Source organism: Drosophila mojavensis, unplaced genomic scaffold, assembly GCF_018153725.1.
Source record: "Drosophila mojavensis isolate 15081-1352.22 unplaced genomic scaffold, ASM1815372v1 contig_74, whole genome shotgun sequence".
NCBI classification, from domain to species: Eukaryota; Metazoa; Arthropoda; class Insecta; order Diptera; family Drosophilidae; genus Drosophila; species Drosophila mojavensis.
This window is the reverse complement of record NW_025318899.1, coordinates 16,546,963-16,569,406: the sequence shown is the minus strand read 5'-3', so window position 1 is coordinate 16,569,406 and position 22,444 is coordinate 16,546,963. Positions and strand designations below refer to the sequence as shown.

The window sequence follows — 22,444 nt, the reverse complement described above, 5'->3', positions numbered from 1 at the left end:
AAAAAAGTCAACAAAATATTCATGCATAAATTTTTTGCTTATGCACGCTGTCAGCTATAATTCTCAATCATTCATCATTGATTAAATTGATTGCATTATGTTTGGCTCTTGGTCTATGTAATCCTTTTTGCCAAATTTGTGCATAAAATTTGCGCCCAAAAATAGCTGCAACCGAATTCTCAGCAGAAATTCCTAGCGCAAGCCGCTGGCACAGAAATACCAGCCGAGAAATGGTTTCATGATTGTTATTTTTGTGCTCAGTCAGTAATTAAAAGCAAATCCATATTCATTTCGTGCGCACGTAAGTATGCTACAGAAATGTATACAAAAAAAAAATAAGGGCAGACACTGGATGAAACAGTAGAAGCATTGCAGAGGACTGGTAAAGGCAGTGGTAAAATCAGGTGCAGATACGATCTCCCTCTCTGACTCCCTTTCCTTCTCTCTCTCTCACTCGCTCTGTGTCTCTCTGTTTGTGTTTGTATTGTCAGGACAGAAAGGACAACGCTGCCTGAGCAGCAGATAAGCAACTGTGTCTGACTGCCTCTGCCTGCCTGCCTGCCTCTCTTATGTGTGCCAGCCTGTTTGCTTAGCCGCAAGAACTGGAGTCCGGTGTGGTGGGGCGGTCTTTCGATGTCAGTGTCGTTGCCGTTGCCATCGCCTGGGGTTTGAGTGCCTCGCTCTTTTCGGGCACCGACTACTATGTCGGCCTATTTGCGAGCCTTCGCTTTGCATGTTGCAAACAATTTGCCGCCGTCGGTGACGCTGCCGCTGCGTTAAGCTCGTCGGGCTGTCGCGGTCGACTTTTTCCTGCCATTTAGTGCCACCACAGCAAAAATGTTCGTGCGACTAATTTGTAAAAAAAAAATCAACTATAGCAACAACTATAACAACAATAGCAATAGCAACAGCAATAGCAACGGCTACGGCAACGGCAACTGGCACGAGACGTTAAAATCAACGGTCCGTGGGCCATTAAAACGGGGCCAACAAAATGCGCAGCTCGCTTGTTGTTAATGAGAAATAAACATAAAAAAGAAATGTTACACCAACACTGACAGCAATAACAACAACAACAACAACGACAGTGTATCGCCAGCAGGCATCACTTGAAATGTTAAAGGGATAAAATTGCGGTAATCGCCAGCACAAAGCTAATAAAAAAATTGTAAAATATTCAACAATTGAAAAAGCTTTTAAGACCCCTTGAGCTACCCGTTTCATAAGCCAACAACAGACATATGTATACCAACCACACTGAATAAGCCCGTCTTTCTACATACATTTGGCGCCACACACACACACACACACACACCCACACAGATGCAGACAAAACATATGAAGTAATCGCAGTTTGGTGTTGCTTTTATGCGTTGTTGCCCACGCGAAGCGCGTGCAACAAATAAAGCGAAAAGGATGTACATCCTATAAGCAAAGCTAAGATCAACTTGCGGGCGGTAACAAAGGACCTGGCAGCTGCTGCTGTGGGCGCTACTTATGCGATAGCCATATGAGAAGAAGAAAAAAAACAGAAAAGAACGGAAAACAGAAACGGATTTGCGGTATTGTATTGCCAAGAAGAAATACATCCGACAGCTTTTGCATAAAGTGGGCGGGCAAACTCTTATGGTGTTTACCATAAATCGAGCAACTGCCTCCGACAATATGCAAATAGCATTGCTTGAATTTCATTAAATTGGCCAGAAACTTGTTCTGCTTGAGTTGCCGCAGTTGCCGAAGTTGCAGCAGCCTCGACTAGATTGTATCGAATTTCACTTATTTCCCGCTTACTCAAATCCAGCTCCAGTTGGAGTCGTTGAAACGAATTTCCGTAATTGACAAATCACGAATCACAATTTAAAATGTAATATCAGTGAGCGACGCTTGACGGCAAACTGAAAGTCAAACGAATCAAAAACAAAAAGTTGCAATCAACAATTTTCCAAACGTTTCGCCTGCCACGAAAAACTTTTAGCCCACGCAAAAACTTTGTCCGTCAACCGTGAAAAGTGCGCAGCACGTCTGATTGAATTTTTCATTTTAGCTATTGAGATGACAGAAGACAAGAAAATTACTCTTTAAAGAGAAAGCAAATTTAGCTAAACTTTTAACTTTTATTTAATTTTGAAAGTCAACTTTTATTAATTTATTATGTTTTTTTTTTCTTGAGTTTTTACAAAGATTTTTAGTGAACATAAATTAAACCCAACTTTTTTTAATTTTTAATTTTTTCATTAATTTATAAGGTAAACATTCTCATAATACGTTTTATAAATTTAAAAATTACATAAGATTAACTAAATTAATTAATTTGTATTATATTTTAATGGTGAATTTTTATTAGATCTTATTTTTTTATTTATTTTTTTTATTTTTATTTTTATTTATTATTTTTTTTTTGTTTTTTTTTGTTTTTAGAAAACACTATTATTTTTTATTATAATTTTAAATCTTTGAATATATATAAAAATATAATTTATAAAGTAAAAATTCATAATTTATTAATTTTCATAACATTTTTAATGTAGACTTTTATTAATTTATACATATATATATATAAACATTTTTTTTGAAGTTGAACTTTTTTTTATTATTTACAACATTTTTACGTAAGTAAACTTCTGTTAAATTTTATGATATAAATTTGACAGCACATAAATTTAATTAAACCTATATTTATATTCATAATATGTTTTATATATTCTTTATATATTTACCTTAAAGCCTTAAACCAAGCTTCATTTAATAGCCTATGCAAATGATTTACATGCCTTTCTTTTAACCCACTTTTGAGGCCGCTTACGCCAGGCAACGATGTTTTGTTTTCATCGTGCTGAGGGCTAAACATCGTACGCAGCGGATGCGCCATAAACCGAATTCGCTGAGTTGGCCAACTGTCTTGCGGCTATTCAATGTCACGCACGTGCCTGGCGCAACATATCCTTTTGTTCCAAGCCGAACAAAGGCCTGGCGAAGGCGCTTTCATGCTTATAAATAGCCAACACTTGAAGCGTTACTCCCTAATAGATAAGCAGCTTCATAAATTACGCACCAAGCGTGGAAGAAAAGCGGAAAATGGGAAAGGGAATCAGTAATTACTTAGGTGTATAATTAGCATGCGGATTACAAAGCAGATGAAAGCAGAGCAGCTTCCAGCCGGAGGGCGCGACTAGTCGATATCCTGTACTGCAACGGGCATATACAGTGGAGACTGTTTGACAGAGAGATTAAGTGGCAATATGTGAGAGCAAAAGTAATTGGCAATCGGAAAAGCTAACAATATGGTCTTCTCAGGCCTAACTTCTGCAGTAATCTTGTTAAAAGTTACCCACGCTTAACTCGGGAAGACAAATCACAAAGGCAAACACTTGGCTGAGCTCACTTCTTATATTACATTCGTAAAAGTTTACTGTTCGCGTTTATGGTTACAGGGTATCAACTGGCGGAAGTTGTAAAAAACTTTCGCTTGAGCAACTCTGTGGCGTCTGTGGCTTTAACAAATTGAATGTATGAAATTATGACCAAAAATTGCAAATTAATTGAAATAAATGAAGAACTTTGTAGGCGCAACAACAAAAAGTGCAAACACACACAAATATCATACACAAACACACACAAGCACCTTCAGAGTCGGGGCAAGCAAAAAAGTAAACATTTCAATTATGTCGCTGTGGGCAAACTTTTTGCGGTGGGTGTTTCAAAAACTTTGATAATTAAGCGCACTTCACTCTCTCCCTCTCTCTCGCTCTCCCACTCACTCGCTCGCTGTAAAAAGAGATGGCAAGCAAAAGTGCTCATTGGCAATTAGCTGGCAAAAGTCTAAGCAAAGCCAGCAAAAACTCAAAACAAATGAGCCAGAGCCAACATAACAATAACGCGCTGAGCGGGATTTCTCCATGGGAGGGCAGCATTTCCTCAACTGAACAATGAAAGGGGAATGAAAAGGGGAACAACAATGGCAGCGGGCCATTTCCGGTAGGCATGTGTGCGCGCAGCAGTCGCCAGGGGGCGTCACAGTGCTCGCTTTATGTGTGTGGGTGGCTGGGGAGGTGGGAGGGGGGTACAGCAACAGTTTGTTGGCTGGCTTATCTGTTTGCCAGCCCAACACGGGACAACAACAACGACACGCTCATAAATTTTTAATTAAATTGTTCTTCCCGCTACCTCTCTCTCTCTCTCTCACTCTCTCTGTCTCTCTGTCTTTCGCTTTTATTCTCTGCCAGTGACAATGCACAGGAAAACGCACTGATTGCCTGTCTATCTGGCAGCGTAAACGCAAGCATGTATGTGTGCTGCCTTAGCTGTAACTGACACACACACATACACCCACACACACACACACAGGTTGTCGTGCAATTGCTGCGATTTGTTTGCCGTCTGCCCCGAGGGCAAATTGAGTTGTTTAACTTGCAATTGAGTAGCCCTCGAGGCAGCGAGTGACTCGAACCAGTGAAACCCCATTAAATATTTACTATTGACTACACATTGACTGTGAATTAAAGTATCGTCCCTTCGAGTAATTTATATATAGAATATTCCAACATACTCTCAACGTCTGCTCTACATGCAAACCAATCAATATATGCTCTGGCATGCAGCGCTATTTGGTCGAAAAATTCAACCTGCTGCAGTTCAGAACAGCTACAAAATATATTTTTCAATTTTATGTTAATAAATCAGAGCATAAATATATTCATATGCGCATACCTAAATTCTTACATGCACAAATCCAAAATATTTAGCAGTTAAAAAATAAACTGAAATAAATATGTTTAATTATAGCCAATGCATTGAAGCTAGGGCCAGGGCAAGGGGCTAACTTGTATTCAAGAGAATTGCTACAGAGAGAGTAGAGTACTATTTTATATCTATTTTTTATGAAGAAAAAACCCTACATGCTGCGCGTATTTATATAGATTCCTATATATACATTGACCTATATGTACATGCATACATGCAAACTAATGCACATTCCTACATTTTCCATACGAGATATATTTCCATGATGCAGCACAGCAGGAAATAGAATACAGAGTTTTCCCTTATAGTGCAAAGAAAATAGCCTGCAGCGCCTGCTTGCATTTATGAGAATCGCATAGTAGAGCACTGTAAAGGAATGCTTGAATTTATAAATTTTCATAGCTGTGGGCACAAATTTTCGAAAATTGGTTAACTTTTTCTGGATAGTGAGCACATACACATGTACAAACATTCAAAGTTGAGAATGTACACGGTCATACATGCAAAGAAACATGCTAAGATTGTAAGTTAACCTACACACGTACACCCTTCAAATCTTGTTCTGTACAAAGCAAAGCAATGAAATTACATACATGCATAGACACATATGAATTTATATATATATATAGAAATATCTATGTGGATATAAAATACATACATATATATATTCATTAATGTAGGGTAGATGTGATTATACATACAAGCATATAGCTATATACCTACATACATATGAATGTACATACAGGTACAGATGTTTAGTATGCTACGTAAATACTATATACATACATATATACCAATATGTATTCTTATATAAGTACATACTTCATACATTAACACTCCCGCAGACACATACACACACATATACATTCATTTACACATATTTAATCTAGTCAGCGTTGTTAATAGCTCTATTTAGCCACTGTCTCCATCATAATTAGCAACTGTTATTAACCAATTGAAATAGGAATACGGTTTATTTCAGCAAAGACAACCTTAGTCCTAGCTCATTTGCCGGCGCTTGTGATTAATTTGCTTAGCAGCCTGTTGGGCCACGTGCTCTACCATAGCTGTCAAAGGAAATAATTGATCAAAATGTCCTGATATAAATATACATAAATATTTAATGCACTTACCCAGACATTACAAACGTGTGTGGGCGTCTATGTGTGTGTGTGTGAGTGTTTGTTGGCCATGTGTTGACACCCACGTTTCACGGTAGCCACGTGAGTTGAGTTAGTATGTGCCAGGATTTAGCTGGTGCGCAACTGTGTCCCGTAATCGGGGTCATATGATAAATGATATTGCCCGGCAATTGCGGTCAAACAGCGAGGCCTGTTTCTCTAACCAACTTGAAGCGGAGCAGAGGAAAAAAAATATATATATATACCGAAAATTAACATAATTTGCCTTTATAATTGCCCGCCATGCGACGAGCAGCTCAATATTAGCTCTGTTTGTGTTTGTGCAAGGTGTTTGCCGTTAGCTTGGCTTGCTGCTCGGTAATTTTGCATGCAAATAACTGGAAATTAGTGTAAGTGCTCACTGACATGCCACACCGTGTGGGAACAGACGGCCAGCTGCCGTCTGGCAGTTCTCAGCTGGCAGCTCGCCCCCAAGGTGAGCAGCAGCAGTAGCAGGAGCAGGACTAGCAGCAGGAGCAGGACTAGCAGCAGCAGCAGGAGCACCAACGACAAAGATAAACAGACGATGGCAAAATAAAGTGGCAAGCGCTTAAACTAATGCTGCTTGACTGAGTGTGAGTGAGCGCGAGTGTTTGTGTATATGTGTGTGTGTGAGTGAGTGTTAGTGCATATCCTGCATGTTAACTCTGTGTGTGGTTGCTGCATCTCTAGCTGCCGCGGCTCGGCGCTTCATAAAATCCATTAAAATGCAATAAGCGCATAAAATGTTTTTACCACTAGCGCTGGCAACTGTGAGCTGATTTTAAAAGGTGCTAGAATATATATATATATATATACAAAAATATGTATATACATATGTGATATATATATAATGAATATGCAAACTACTATTTGCTATAGATATAACTTGCCACAGTTTATGGCTTCGACAATCAGTGAAGTACTTATTCCATAATATTGTATAATATGCATTAACTGTAATTTTCAACATGATTCTTAAACTGTTTTTTATGTGAAATTAAGTAAGTTAATATGTCGTAAATATGGGCTGCAATCGTTTGTAGAGAGAGAAAAACATTTTATGCAAGAATTATAAAGAAAGGAATATTGCATATTAAATGCAGCAAAAAATGTAGGCGAATTTATAATAAAGTAATAAAAATAAAATTTTAATGATAGCAAATAAAATAAAATAAACAGGTCTTCAGTATTTCTAATAAATGAAAAAAAATAAATAAATAAATAAATTAAAGAAAATTCTTCATAATAACAAAGTAATAAAATAAATAATATTAATAAATAAAATGAAATAAACAGGTTTAAGATATTTCTTGGCATTTAAAAATTTGGAATAAATTTTATTTTTAATATGAGGTAAATTCTAGTCAAACCTACTTCATTTTAAGCAGTAATTAAACTTGACTTCACACAGTACCAACTTTTCTGTCCGACAACAAACTAGAGAGAATATAAATAAAGTTCTTTGAGAGACAACACTCTGTGAACTATAAACTAAGAAGATTGATATGTAAAACTTTATACTACACTGCTTGCCGTTCCAAGCGGTGGCATCCCTTATTTAAAATTCTTTTATAATAACTTACATCCATTTCCTTGACTTCTCCTGGAGTGTAATTTGAGCATATGGCTGAAGTGTTTTTGGTATCTCTCCATACTCAATTGTTTTGATCTTGGGGATGGTCGTAAATTCCATTTTCATGCTTGAGCAATTATTATGTACTAATAAAGAGATAAAGTAATGGGCTTTAAATAAAACTAAAGTGTTGACTTTAGGCACATTACATCTAATAATCGAAATATCTAATGGTGCGCTCAAAACTGATTCATGAAATGCAAAAGAGTATTATTCTCCAGGGAGAATATGTTAAAATTAAATTAAGTTATTTATTTATTTATTTATTATTATTTTACTTTGTTTTAATTACTGAGCCCAGTATTTATAAGCAAATTTTGTCAAATAAATTTTTGTATATGTACTTTGTATATACTTTCAATAGTTACCTATAACAAGAGCTCACATTTACTATAAAAAACTCATTTAAATATAAAGTACAACTTGCTTCTAGCGTAGCTCCCTTTTATAGTACACATTTTATCACAGTTTAGTGCTCATTCTACTTTTTTTGTACTAATTTTATTTCATTATAAAACTTTTCAAAAACAATTTAGCTTGGCATATAATTATCCTGACCGACAACCACAACAATTTCAGCTGTGCACACGTCTGCAATGAAATTTCGAAATTACGTTAACAAAAAGTAATTAAATTCGTGTAAAAAAAAAAAAAAAAAAAAGAAAGAAAAGTGCCAAGTGGGCGCTTGAGAGACAGTGAGAGTGGGCGAGACAAGGTGGCGTATACGCAACGCCATGACTGTGATGCATGCGCCAAGAACTGAAAGACAAACAAATGAGAAGAAAAATGTGTTTATGCCCACGTCATTAGCTTAATGAATGGGCATATGAGTGGGAATTCGTTTATAGGCTCGAGATGTCAGCCAGAGAGGCTCACAAATTGGCCGATTCCCGTGCCGCATTGTTTACAGCGTTGCTGCGCATATTAATTGCCTGTTTAAGTAAATTACAGCCACACAGCAGCCAAACATTTGCGCCTTCCGCCTCCCCCCTCTCCGCAACCTTTTGACTGTCGTTTTTAATTTTTTTTATTTTCGTACACAATTAATTTGCGGTGCAAATGCCGCATCGACGCTGCCAACTGCAATTACATTAATAATTCAAAGGCAGCCAACTGTCATGGCTTAAACTGTGAACTGGGAATTGCCGATGCGTTGTAATTGTTGCAGAGCAGCTGCACAATTGTTGAATGAAAGTTAATTTACAAATGTCCATTCAGAAGTTGAAAGGATTAAAAGGAATTTTATAAAATTAATTTACAAATGGTACGATTGAGGATAATTTGTAATATTATGAATAGATTTTAGAACAATAAAGTGTGGGAAATCAAAAATTAACCGTGGAAGAACCATTCAGGTTGATGACGAGAAAAGGAACTTAGTTCAAAAAGTAAAGCAGGCTAAATTTTGAGACACTCTGATTCTATATATGTATAACTCTGCTTATATTAGTTAGTCATGCTAACAAATTTAATGATAAGGGATAAATGATAAGGGATATACATCTAAATAAATTATATACATTGCGCCTCATCAATTATCTCAGTATATTCCAAAATATCTACCCATAAAATATATTTTTAAATATTATCAAATACAATTTCATTTTAATTTAAGTTATCAAGAGTTATACTATAGACAAAGGAAAAATATACATTTACTATATACAGTGCGCCTCAAAATTATCTGCCCATAAAATATATTTTTAAATATTATCAAATACAATTTAATTTTAATTTAAGTTATAAAGAGTTTTACTATACACAAAGGAAAAATATATATTTACTATATACAGTGCGCCTCAACATTATCTGCCCATAAAATATATTTTTAAATATTATACAATTTAAGTAAACTATAAAAAGTTATTCTATAGACAAAGGAAATATATATATTCACTATATACAGTGCACTTCCACAATATCTGCCCATAAAATGTATTATCAAATATTATCAAATACATGTAAAGTAAGCTACAAAAAGTTATTCTCCAGATAATCCATCACATGTAATTTCAATTCCCTTTATTGGCTTAAATAAAATGCAAATGGCTTCACTGCCATATGTGGGGCTATTGGAAGAGCTGGTCCAAAGCATTGGGTGTCTATGTCACATGACATGTAAGCGACATTGTAACGGGCTGCAGACTGTCAGGCGTCCGTGGCATGCATGGGCATTCGGGCTGATTCTGACACTGCCAGGTAAGTATGCGCAAATTGAATTTCCAAGGGGGCGGCAAAAGAAAGCGGGTGACAATGTGGAGCAGGCGATGCGGCCACATAAACTGCTATTTCCAATTAACCTTAGGCGTGGAATTTAACACTTAAAGTGTTACCACATGCTCGAGGACACACAAAGACACAAACACAAACACACACACACAAACACACATTTACCATTGCATTTGTGAATCTGAGCAAAAAGGCAAAATGGAGCAAAGCAACAAAAAATCATTCAAACATGCGCTGATGAAAGCAATTCGAGCTGGCAGATAGATATTCAAGGCGTTTGGGGCGTGGCAAGCACACTCACACACACACTCGAACAAGTTAGACTCACTTAATTGAATTGAATGTCAAATGATGTTTCAGGATGATGCCAAAGCGCAGTCAAGTGCAAGGCGCTGAGCTCAACAATATGGCAAATGAATTGTGTCAGTGTTCGTGTGTATCTGTGTGTGTGTGTGTATATTTGTGCCTAGATTATGACCTGGTTACCACGCCATATTAGCGTGTCAAAATGACATCAACTTAAATCAACTTTTGGCCATTGTTTGTGCCATTGTGCCATAGACATGGCATAAAACGATAACGGGAACGACAACGCCAGCAAACCTTAAGCCAAATGTCTGTAGACAAGTGCAGCGGGATGGGTGCACAGGAGGTTTACTTTATGATTCGCCTCGGCTATGGCTGAGCAACCTCGAGGCACTCGCATTCACAGTCAAACACAATTCCCCTAGAGAAAGTTGTGCGTAAAACTTGCTAACTCGACATTGAATTCATTTCAACTTTTTATTGCGACTGTCAGAGCAGGACGTTTTATGATTTCTCAAATTTGTATTTACTGTTGTAATAATATGTGATTAGATCTTTACATGAGTCTTAAATTCTACATTTATATTGTAGATCGTCACTTGAAAAGTTTTATCTTTATGTAATGTATATATCGTTTATATAGGGATTGTATAGTTAAAGCTAATACATAGAAATCATGAGACCATGGACCATGTCTGACATAGATATATATATATATGTATGTATACATATATGCCTGTATATATAATATATATATTTTTTATATCGTATCTGTTCGCTTATTCCAAATGCTGCTTAGGTCTTATATCAGCTTATATTTTACTACGTTGTAAGTGAAACAAAAATCTTTTTGACACACATTTTATATGCTCTTTGACAGAATATGTCTCTCTCTTCCTCACACTGACTGTTTCGCTCCAGCAGTCGCCCTTGAATACTCCACATCTCTATCACTCTAACTTTGTCCCTCTCTTATTCTTACCCGCTCTACTCTCTTTTGTTCATTTTAGTTATGTGACTTCTTATAGATGGCAAGAACAGACTTGTGGGTGTGTATATGAATTTTGGGGTAAGTATTATTTGCATATGCATATTTTATAAGAGATATATTGTATGTATATGATTTCATGTAAAGAAAACAGACACAAAAAATGTAAAACTTTAATAATAAAACACAGACCAGATATACTAACTGCTTAGTCAAATTTTAAAGGTTCTATTTACTTGATTTATGATAGTGATTTTTATGGGCAACCCTCGCCAACTATTGACAGCCTGGCCAAGAATTTGGCCTTTGTTTTTATTACCTTTCCACACGAGACTGTCAAATAGCGTCTGGCTCTGGGTTTTCCCCGTTCCTTGGTTGAGCGTAGTCGTGGCAACTTTAACACGTTGACATTTGGCTTATTAAGATACGGTCTGACGGCTTTCCGGGGAAGCTAGAGAGACACGGCCTGGCCTAATGGGAAAACGAGCTATGCCATAAATTTAATATGCCCGTTAGCTTCGATTATCGATAAGCCGTCTGATAACCCTTTGTGCATTTTACTCCTGCATTATCAATTAAAAGTCAATTTATCGCATTTGTCAGGCAAAACTGAAACTGAGCCTTAAAGTTGGCAAGGAACAACTTTTTCGTGTGGCAACAGGCCGCATTTGTTGTGTTGGGCACACGTTTGGGAGCAGAGCTCAAACAGGCGAGCCGTGCCACGCATAGAAATTGAGTTGGCCCCAATTGAAAGCGTTGTTGCTGCAGCTGTTTGTTGCTGTTGTTGTTGTTGTTGTTGTTGTTGTTAGTGTTGTGGCCACAAAATGGTTGGCACACAACAACACTTAAGTTTAAGTGACTACTCGAGACTTTTGGAGAGCGCACACAATGGCGGCGGCAACCACTGAGGCTGTGGCTCAATGGAGGCGGTGGCGATGGCAGTGGCGGTGGCAGTGGTAATGGCGGCTGAGTCGCCAAACTGCGTGACCGGAAAGTGTTTGGCGTTTCCGGTTGACGCAGCCACCAGCCGAATGAGTTGTGGTGTTGCCAGCAACTGGCGGCAACACTGGACGGAAGTTTGTCGCGCAGACACCACCAACAACAACAACAACCGCAGCAACAATAGCAGCAGCAGCTGTAGCAGCAGCAGCAAGCTGCCAAGTGCCACAAATACTGCACGTGTTTGTGCCACAGGAAATTTGAGTAACAAAAGCTTAGCGCGACACAATAATACTCTGACCCATCGTAAAAACTCCGTGGCAAAAACTTTGTCAATTGACTTTTCCAACTTAAAAGCTGTAAACTTTACTTAAGATATCTGCTTAAAGTCATTTGACAGCATTTGAGATATTCAATTGGTTGAAGTAGGGCAAATTGAGTTATCTAATTTATTTTATGCGATTTACTAAAAAGTGTTGCATACTTTCAGGCTTCGTGTAAATTAAATTTTATATTCTTAAGGAAAATATATATTTATTTAATATATAAGTCCTACTGTGTATATCAGAAGGTTAAGCTCTTTATATTATTTTCTAGCTGACTTGTTAAGGTACTATAATTGCATTGTATGGATTAAACGCTTACATTAATTTTAAAAAAATATATTTAATAATAAATGGCATAAATAGTATTTAAATCTACATTTTTTATCATTTTTAATTTAAGAAAAGTCCTACATGTAGCTTTTCAAAAATCTTCATTTAAAAATCCATTTATTAACCACTATATTTCATTCGAATTTAGAAACAAAAAATTATAAAAAATGTAGAGTTAATTATGTTTTTATAATATTCTGTTTTTTAGTTCAAATGAAAAATAGTAACTAATGAGATGATTTTTAAATGGGATTAAAAATATTTTTAAAATCATATATGTATTTTAAGAACATAAATTATATATGAAATATATATATTTTTTTTTATGTATATACAAAATATTATTATTTTTATTCTATTATTTTTATATGGGCTAAACATATACTCTCTAAAAATACTTAATTTATCTTGGGCACACCCTATATTAAAACGAAGCAATGAAATACCCTGCGTGCACTATTCGACACGTTTGTACTTAAAATCGCTTCCTGACCAAGAGCAAACGTGGCCAGTTGCAACAAATGTCACGTTTCGGCCATAAAATGTGTTAAAATGTTAATACAGGACAACAGCCAAGAAGAGCAGCAACAGCAGCAGCAGCAGCAACAAGAGCGGCAACCGCAGAAACCCTAAAAATGAAAATGGAAACTCACAAAAGCCGCAAACGGGTCAACTGCTTGTATCGGTTGTCCTCTTTTCATTCGTTTACTCTTAAGCTGGTTCGTGACGTAGCTCGCGCAAATTTTAAGCCTGCAAAAATGTGCCTTTATATTGAGTTCTTACTTGGGCTGTGAGTGAAAGCTTCTCTGCTATAAGGTAAGCGTGGCGAAACGAGTGGGCAATGGCCATGCTGCAAAGAAAAAAGAAGAAAAAGAAAGTTAACTTAATTGCTTTTGCATAAAGCAGCCGTCAAAAAGCAGCTGCGCCATTTGCCAGTCTAGCGTGAGCCAAGTCGAAACAAGTGGGTAGGTGAAAAATAATAATAAAAAAAAAGAGAAGAAAAGAAGTAAACGAAAGGAAAAAGAAAAGGAAAACTCTGGTGGGGCTACTGCTGCTGCCAGTTGAATGGGCGCTCAATTGTGCGGAAAAAATATTTCCATTGGCTGATTTGCACGGCTCGCGTAAAAGATGAAATGCAGTCGAAGGCAGCAGAAGCTGGCAACTGAAGTCCTTTTCAAAGTGCCTCCTTATGGGCACCTGAAACTGAGACGCATTAAACTTAAACTGCGTCAGATTTAAACTGGAATTTGAACAGATTTGCGGCAGCTAAGAAGATATAGTAGATATTATCTCGCTTGATTATAGCAAAAGGTGAAAGCCTCTTAATTGAGTATAATTAGAGATTAGGCATTGCCATCTCAGCAGCGCACAAAAAGGGCTTTGACATACTTATAGCAGCTAATCAGAGACTAATCTGTTTGATGTTACAGCTTTCGCTGACAGACCCAAACAAGCTGAGACCAAAGCAAAGCAAAGCAAAGTAAAGCAAAGCAAAGATCAACATATTTAAGTGCTTTTAAAATGTCTCAGCAAATAAACGTTTACCAACCGACATTTTACAAATGGGTGTGTGAATGTGTGTGTGAAGGGCCACTTTAACGCTTAGTTTAAAGGATTTGAGAGTCTTAAAAGTGTTGAATTAATTTGTGGTTTGGGTTGACAAACGAATTTTGTTTTTTTCTGCTGTGGGTCTAGGTAGGATTATGCTAACTAATAGGACATCAATTGGGAGCCCTTAGAGTCGACAAACTGCACACTTGGGTCAACGTACGATTTGATTAGGTTTACCCAACTTAATTTGACAAATTTGGGTAGGAGCAGGCCAACAAACCGACTCCCAGAGGAGACTTTAATGGCCGCCTCAAATTTATTAGTCGGTTCAGTGTACGCATTCACCCAACTTTCTATATAACAATAGCATGCACGTATGTGGCATACAGTACACAGTACACACGCTTTCTTAACGAACGAACGAACGGACCGTCAACTATTTGATGGCAGGTAAACAATTCAGCCAGCTCGCCAGCCCGCCAAAGTATGCAACAATAATTTACACACACGCCAGTGCGCAGAAGGAATAATAAGTGAGGGAATACCCTGGAGAAAAGTGTTGAGTAATGTTGAAAGGGCAATGATATGTAGCAGGGTGACCAATCAAGGGAAAATGTCACTAGAAGTTTAGCTGTTTCGGGTCATGCATTAATTATATAATTTTCAAGCAATTTTTCTAAACGCTGCTTGAATGAAGTTTAAGATTAAATTTAGCTTAACTCAGTTCAAACGTCAAAAAAATTTAATTTTCATATTTGAAATATAGCTGGTCATAAGAAATTCAAATTGTTATTATTTACGTTTTACTCAGGTGTTAATCATATTTTTTTTTCTTGCCAGATATCCATCGCATATCACCTAGTATCAGAAAAATATAGAATACTTCTGTTAAACCAATTAAAACAAAATAAATCTGGCGAATAAAAATGCTAAATGATTAAATGGAAAATCATTTCTGATCTATAAGCTAAGCAGTCGTTGATATATAATAGTACAAAAAAAAAAGTATCTCACCTAATTGGTCACCCTAGAAACAATCTTAAAGATAAACGATGCTGTATCAAATAATATCTAACTATAACTTATATGCATTCCTGCTATACAAACTTCATATACCCTACTCCTAGCTTTCATATTGGGTATTTAAAGCGCATTTTGCCCGCACGAGCCACATAAATAATTTACTTTAACACGTGTGAGCCTGCCTGACTGTCTGTTCACCTGTCTCTGTATCTGTCTCTGTTTCTCTGTGACTCTGTCGCTATCTCTGTTTGTGTATTTGTTGTGGGCACTTTGACTAAATGGCAAGCAATAAAATTTCAATTGCTTTGTCTGGTTGGCTTTTGTTTGGGTCTTTCCTAGAACAGAAAAAAAATAAATATAAAAAAAAAAAAAAAAAAGCAAAAAAAAATAGTATTCAAAGCCTTATCACGTGTGCCATTCAATTAGGAAGCAACGTTCCGGCAAGCGGCGCTGAGCAGTTGAGGCAAATGTCCTCATCCAAATGCAAATTATTCATAATTGCCGCTTATTAAATATAATTTGGGAATTCCGACAGACAAGGACGTCGTTGTCAATATTGCCGAGAAGTGTGTATCGGCGTAGCAGGAGAACGTGATAGCGCGGTGTCCTTGCACTCACACACACACACACACACTCACACTTGCATTAGCCACGGCCCTGACCTTTGACATTAGACAACAGTGGAACCGAAACCAGAACCGTATTGGCCTCGAGCAACAAATTTGCTTATAATTCAAAAACATGCCGAAAAACGAAGAACAAGAAGAAGAAGAAGAAGAAGAGTAAGCAGAAGAACAAGCAACAAACACAAATGCATAAAGCACAAGCAGCAAATAAAATATAAGAATAAGCAAATTAAAAAAAAGATGTATGACGAGACGGGCAAGAAAAACACGTTAAGCAAACACGATAACGATACTATATACACAGCTAGATATATGTATGTATGCAAGGACAGCAAGGACAACAAGGACAACAGGCGACAAGGCGCGCACACACAACAAGGAACACAGAAAATTTATTTCAATTTAAAAATATTCGTCACGCGCAGCACAAAAAGCGAGTTAAAAGCTCGAAACCCCCTTAATGCTCTTACACAGACCCCTCCCCTCCCCTCCCCGATGCCGCAGTCCCATCTAGTCGACGACTCCCCAAGCAGACGTTGCGGAGGCGTGGCCATTTGTATAATTGCTGCCGTGCCTGGGCTTAAGGAAGAGAGCGAGTCGGGAGACAGCTGGCTGGATCAGACATTTAGTTTAGTTTTATGCCACGACACGCTCCAAGGACGCGCCGCTAAAGAAAAAAGGACATTATCGTGACAGGCATTGGACGAAAAAGTTTATGGCGCTAGCCGCGGCGCAGCCGTAATTGAAAGTATATCCACGATTTATGGCTGTACATCATTGATATGCCATCCAAGCCACACACACACACAATCGCACAATAACTCACAGCAGAACTCCTGCAGACGAATCCTTGACCATGGCACTGTAAATGCTTGTTGACATCGATTGACATGGCGCACAATGCAATGGCGCGTACAATGAAGGACCCCACAGGTCCGACTCTGGCCGCGACTAGCCACAAACGAGCGCAAAAACGTGCATGTTTTTATATCCGGGAAGGGGTCTGAGGTGTCGGGCTCGGGGTCGAGGCTACGGCTGTGTGCATGGTGGGGGATGGGGGGCGGGGAACCACGTGTTGTCCTTCAATCGGCATGAAATGCAGCAAACAATCGCTGCCAGCCACTGAATGGCTGCAAATCGAGTCGAGCACGGGGCCAAGTCAGGTGAAACTTGGCTTTTGTGTGGGAACTGTCAACTCGGTTTGTTGTGGCTATCGCAGCCATTTGCATGGCGGCCAGGCCAACCAGCCAACCAGCCAGCTGGACTGGACTTTATTAGAATTTCAAATATACCCTTGAAATGAATCTAATTATTTTGTCACCAAGCGTGTGGGGCTATTCATTAGATTGACTTGATTAGACTTGATTGGACATGATTAGACATCCTTGAGAATATGCACAAAGTATTTTATATGTAATAGATGTATATATGTATGTATATAGGTTAGTATTGCAGACTTCCTTTATCAGATATATATAGAGAATTTATAAATATGTAAAAGTTGGTTTGCTTTTCATAGTCTATCTCTATGTCACTCTCTGTATCTCTATCTGTCTCCCTCTCTCTCTCTCTCTCTCTCTCTCTCTTTCCACCTTTCTATCTCTCCCTCTATCTATCTCTCATTCTGTCTGTCTTTGTATATGTATATATCTTTATATCCATATCTCTTTCTATCTAAACATCTTTCCATCTATCTCCACCTCTATCTACTTATATATATATATATATATCTATGTCTATATCTCTATCTGAATCTCTATATATCTATCTAGCTTTTTTTCATTCACTTTTCGTAACACTATCATTCTCCCCCTTTCTTCTTTCTAAGCCTCTTTTCTCACTCTAACAATGGCCTTTGCAATCACTTTTTATTATGAGTCATGAGATTACTTATATATATTAAGCCTCCCTCGGAAAATATATTAAAATTCCGTATCGTAAGCATATTAATTTCTAAAAGTTAAACGTTTGCTTTAGTCCTAAATACATATACAAGGATAAAGGATATCTCCCAGTCATTCAATCTTAACAGAAAATTCGCCTTTGTTTGAAGTTTAAGTTTGTAAACTTATTTCATATATTTTTGTTGCTTGCAGCTATTTCTTCTTTATGAAGTAGAACAACTTAAAGTTTTTAAATTTTAATTACTAAAGAAAAACTTTGTTACTCATTTGAAAGTTCTCAAGGTCTGGTAACTGGCCTTGCTATCCCCTGTAAATTGACTCCCGTAAGCTTTGCACACGCATCGATGCTTTGCAGTGCCCTTTCCCACAACCGATTTCAATTAGCCAGAGCTGCATTCGATCCGAAGGGCAGAGTGCCTACGCATTCGCCAAACTAATAATAAGCTGCAAGTACGAGCTGAAGCACTAATCAGACCAATCGAAGGCAAAGCCCTGGCCAAGTCCCCTAAGCCACACGCTGTGGGAACAGCTGGGGCTGATTTATTTTTTTTCTGTCACTACAGTAGCGTTCATCCATGTTGCAGACGATGTCCTTCAACTTGACCAATGGCTAACTAGAAGGCTAGCGGGTTGGCTGGTTGACTGGCTGGCTGGCTGGCTGGCTGGCTGGCTGGTTGCCTGGCTGCCTGGCAAATGGGGCTGGGGATATACATAAGTCTATGGTCGTGCGTTTGCATTTCGTTTGACTCAAATGTCCTTGTCAAGCCCTAATGGCATCGTCGCCATTTTCCATTCTCCGTTCGCCATTGTCCTTGTGCCATGTGTTAATGTGCCACAGTCAAGGCGCACTTCCTGCAACGCCAATAATGACGTCGACGAGCTCCCATCCATTTATGCCCCATGCTAGTTGCTCAAATCGAATAAAACATGTCAAAAGTTTGCTTGTATTCTGGCGAGTAATTGAAATGTATTTCATCATGGGTGCATGTATGTGTCTGTATTTGTGTGTCTGTGTGTGTGTGTGTGTGTGCATTCCATTTTGATGGCATGTGTAGCGCAGCTCCTAGGAGACAACACGATGCTGCCAATGGCTACAGACAAATGACGTTCACTTGTTCTTTTTTTCTTCGCTTGCTTGCTTGCTTAACGCTCATCTCATTTTTCTCTCTGGTTTTCTTTTCAGAATTTATGCCTGTGCAGTTTTCCATCGATTTTCATCTTGCGCCAACAACAGACTGGGGATGAAAAACCAAACATATGAAACGGATTTGATATTAACAAAATATGCAGGTAACATATGAGCAACAACAAGCTTTGACAAAACAAAAACAAAAAACAATCTGAGTTATGTGGCTGGCTATCAAATTTGATGGCAGACGTAAAGGATCGTCGTAGAAACATGAGAATTCCTCGTAATTCTGCATAGAGTCTTATATCATAAAACGCTAATCACTTATGTGGAATGGGGCATTATGCAATCTAATTTAGTAGTTTATGAAAAAAAACGTACCTGGACAAACATTTTAAAAGTTACTAGAATAATTCTTTTAAGTTTAGATTTAGTCACATTCAAGCGTATATATAGGTATATATATATATATATATATATATATATAAAGTTGCATTTACTTTAAAAACAGCAAATAAACTTTGCTCGTAATTTTATACTGAAGGGTGCTAAAGTTATTTTAAGACCTTAATGCGCGTTTGCTGCACTGAGGCATAATAATTATACAGTTCTCTCTTTTTTTCTTTTTAAGAAAAAACAACGTTTCAAGTGACTTGTTTATTTTGCTCCGTTTATATATACATATATAAAGGACACAAGGCATTATTTCACCATGAACTATTTGCATGTGCTGACAACTCGTGCATGACGATTTAATTAATTAGTTTTCTTATTAATACTAAACGCAGTATAATATGTAAACATGTATAAATGAAGCTAAGCAGTAAAGGCATATATAAATATATATATATATATATATATATATATATATATATATATATATATATATATATATATATATATATATATATATATATATATATATATATATATATATATAAATATATATATTTAAGTCTTTATATTTAAGCACATATAGAGCTGACCTACATAGTTCTTAGAAATCGAAAACAAAATAAAATATTAATGAGGTAAACATACATAATTAGGGCATAAAGGATTTCTTTGAATAAAAATGAAATGACATATAATAAAGGATAGTCAATAGACAATAGATAATTCCTGTTATTAAAGTTAATTTATCATAAGTTGTTTGTATATCTGTATATGTTCACACCATGTTAGGTTGACTTTATCAACACATTTATTTATTCGGATAAAAATTAATTTAAAAAAAATGTTTTTTTTACAATTTGTTGTTGGTTTTTATCGTCATACCACGGTGAGTTGCTTTGCCCACGTGCATAAATTGCAATAAAAAGTCGAGCAAACGAATTAATACAGCGCCATACAAAGGGGAAATAAAATACACACACAGCGAAAAAGACTGAACGAAATCCCAAATGAAAAAGTGCCGAAAGGTGTGCACAAACACATACACAAACGTGTAGGTGTGTGTGAAGGGAGTGGGGGGATGAACGCTAACACAAATATTTATTGGCGCTGAGCGCAAATGCATTTTGGTTTACTTAACGTGTATGCGGTCACACTTTAACATGAACAGAGTCAAACACAAAATTAAGGATATTCAGATTCCATTTAGTTCTAGCTATAGTATACAGATGCAGATACAGATACAGATACAGATACAGATACAGATACAGATACAGATACAGATACAGAACAGATACAGATACAGATACAGATACAGATACAGATACAGATACAGATACAGATACAGATACAGATACAGATACAGATACAGATACAGATACAGATACAGATACAGATACAGATACAGATACAGATACAGATACAGATACAGATACAGATACAGATACAGATACAGATACAGATACAGATACAGATACAGATACAGATACAGATACAGATACAGATACAGATACAGATACAGATACAGATACAGATACAGATACAGATACAGATACAGATACAGATACAGATACAGATACAGATACAGATACAGATACAGATACAGATACAGATACAGATACAGATACAGATACAGATACAGATACAGATACAGATACAGATACAGATACAGATACAGATACAGATACAGATACAGATACAGATACAGATACAGATACAGATACAGATACAGATACAGATACAGATACAGATACAGATACAGATACAGATACAGATACAGATACAGATACAGATACAGATACAGATACAGATACAGATACAGATACAGATACAGATACAGATACAGATACAGATACAGATACAGATACAGATACATATATTTATTTATTTATTTCTCTTTTTGTATTTGCAGAAACAAGAAAAAAGGCGCGAATTGCGCTTGAAGCGATTCTGGCGCTCGCCAAAAACAACATCATCAGAGGAATCAACGGGCTATGAGAGTCCGACGCGGACGAAGCCAGCCAGCAGCGATGCACAGCGCTTCAATCATCTGCACTACACGAGTCTCTCCCAGGGGTCGGGCACCACCTCCTCCTCGACGACGGCGGCGGTGGCAGCTGCCAACGGGGCATCGGGCAGTAGCAGCAACAAGCCATCCTGTTCGCTGCCGCTGTTGCAGGTGTGGCCCAGCCAGGTAGGCACAACCAACACACACGCTCGCTGTTGTTGCTTCTATCTGTTTGCGTGTGTGCAAGTGTGCGTGTGTGTGTGAGCTGTGAAAATGTCTGTTCGAATAACGAAAAATGATTTCTGTTTCACATTTGGTTTTTTTTTTCCAGTTTTTAAATTTTATTTTGTTTTTATTTTGTTTTTCATTTTACTATTGAGGTTATGTTGTGCGTTTTGTGTTAATTTGTTTTCAAACTTTTCTCTTTTGCCCAACCCCCTCGGCCCCACCCACAACCAATGTGCCACTTGTGCAACAAAAACTATAAACGATATGTTTCTGTGTGTGCGTTGCGTGTTTGGTTTGGTTTTGATTCCTCGTTTTGCTGGTTTGTTTCTGGTTTGGTAGCCGCTTTTGCGACAGGAGGGCTTCGTACAGTTGCGCCGTAACAGTGGCCCCGAGGGCCAGCGGGTATGCTTTCGTTCCTATAATACATCAAGTCTCTATCTCTTTCTCTCTCTCACACACACCATCTCTCTCTTTCTGTCTCTCTCGCTCTAGTCTTCTGTTTTTTTAATACCAACTATTATTAATACGTTTACTCCAATCCTACAATTAAAATCGTAGATTTTTTTGCATGCCTTAATTAACATATATAAATATTCAAAAACCAACGAGCTTCTCGCTCGCATTTTCCCAAAAGAAACCTCCCAAATATATTGACCAATCTGTGTAAAAACCCAATATGAAAATAATTATATATATATATAAGCCCATCCATATTACTTGAGGTTTTTTGCGTATTTAAAACACGTTTGTTAAATAGACTACGTTTTTTGTGGACCATTTTTCTCGAATTCGCCTTTTTTATACATAAATATATAACTCTATGCACAAAAAATCGGGAATTTTTTTAATACTAATATTTTGTATAGAGCTTGAGTTGAATTTTTATATTAAAGAGGCATTTATGTACATATATGGTATTTATTTTATA

At 37.2% G+C, this 22,444-nt stretch overlaps 1 protein-coding gene across 2 annotated transcripts in view; it reads left to right on the top strand.

Annotated features, from left to right (window-relative positions):
* The window catches only part of LOC6582761 (mucin-21), a 29,473-nt gene that overhangs the window by 3,860 nt on the left and 3,169 nt on the right, over window positions 1-22,444 (top strand). The window contains exons 3-6 of one of the 2 annotated variants that reach the window (XM_044009919.1): window positions 11,082-11,140; window positions 18,942-19,048; window positions 21,193-21,474; window positions 21,856-21,918. In XM_044009919.1, the coding sequence (XP_043865854.1) occupies window positions 19,043-19,048; window positions 21,193-21,474; window positions 21,856-21,918 (351 nt within the window). In that variant the 5' untranslated portion in view covers window positions 11,082-11,140; window positions 18,942-19,042. The remainder of the gene's footprint in view (window positions 1-11,081; window positions 11,141-18,941; window positions 19,049-21,192; window positions 21,475-21,855; window positions 21,919-22,444) is intronic. The other variant, XM_044009920.1, reaches the window with a different exon arrangement.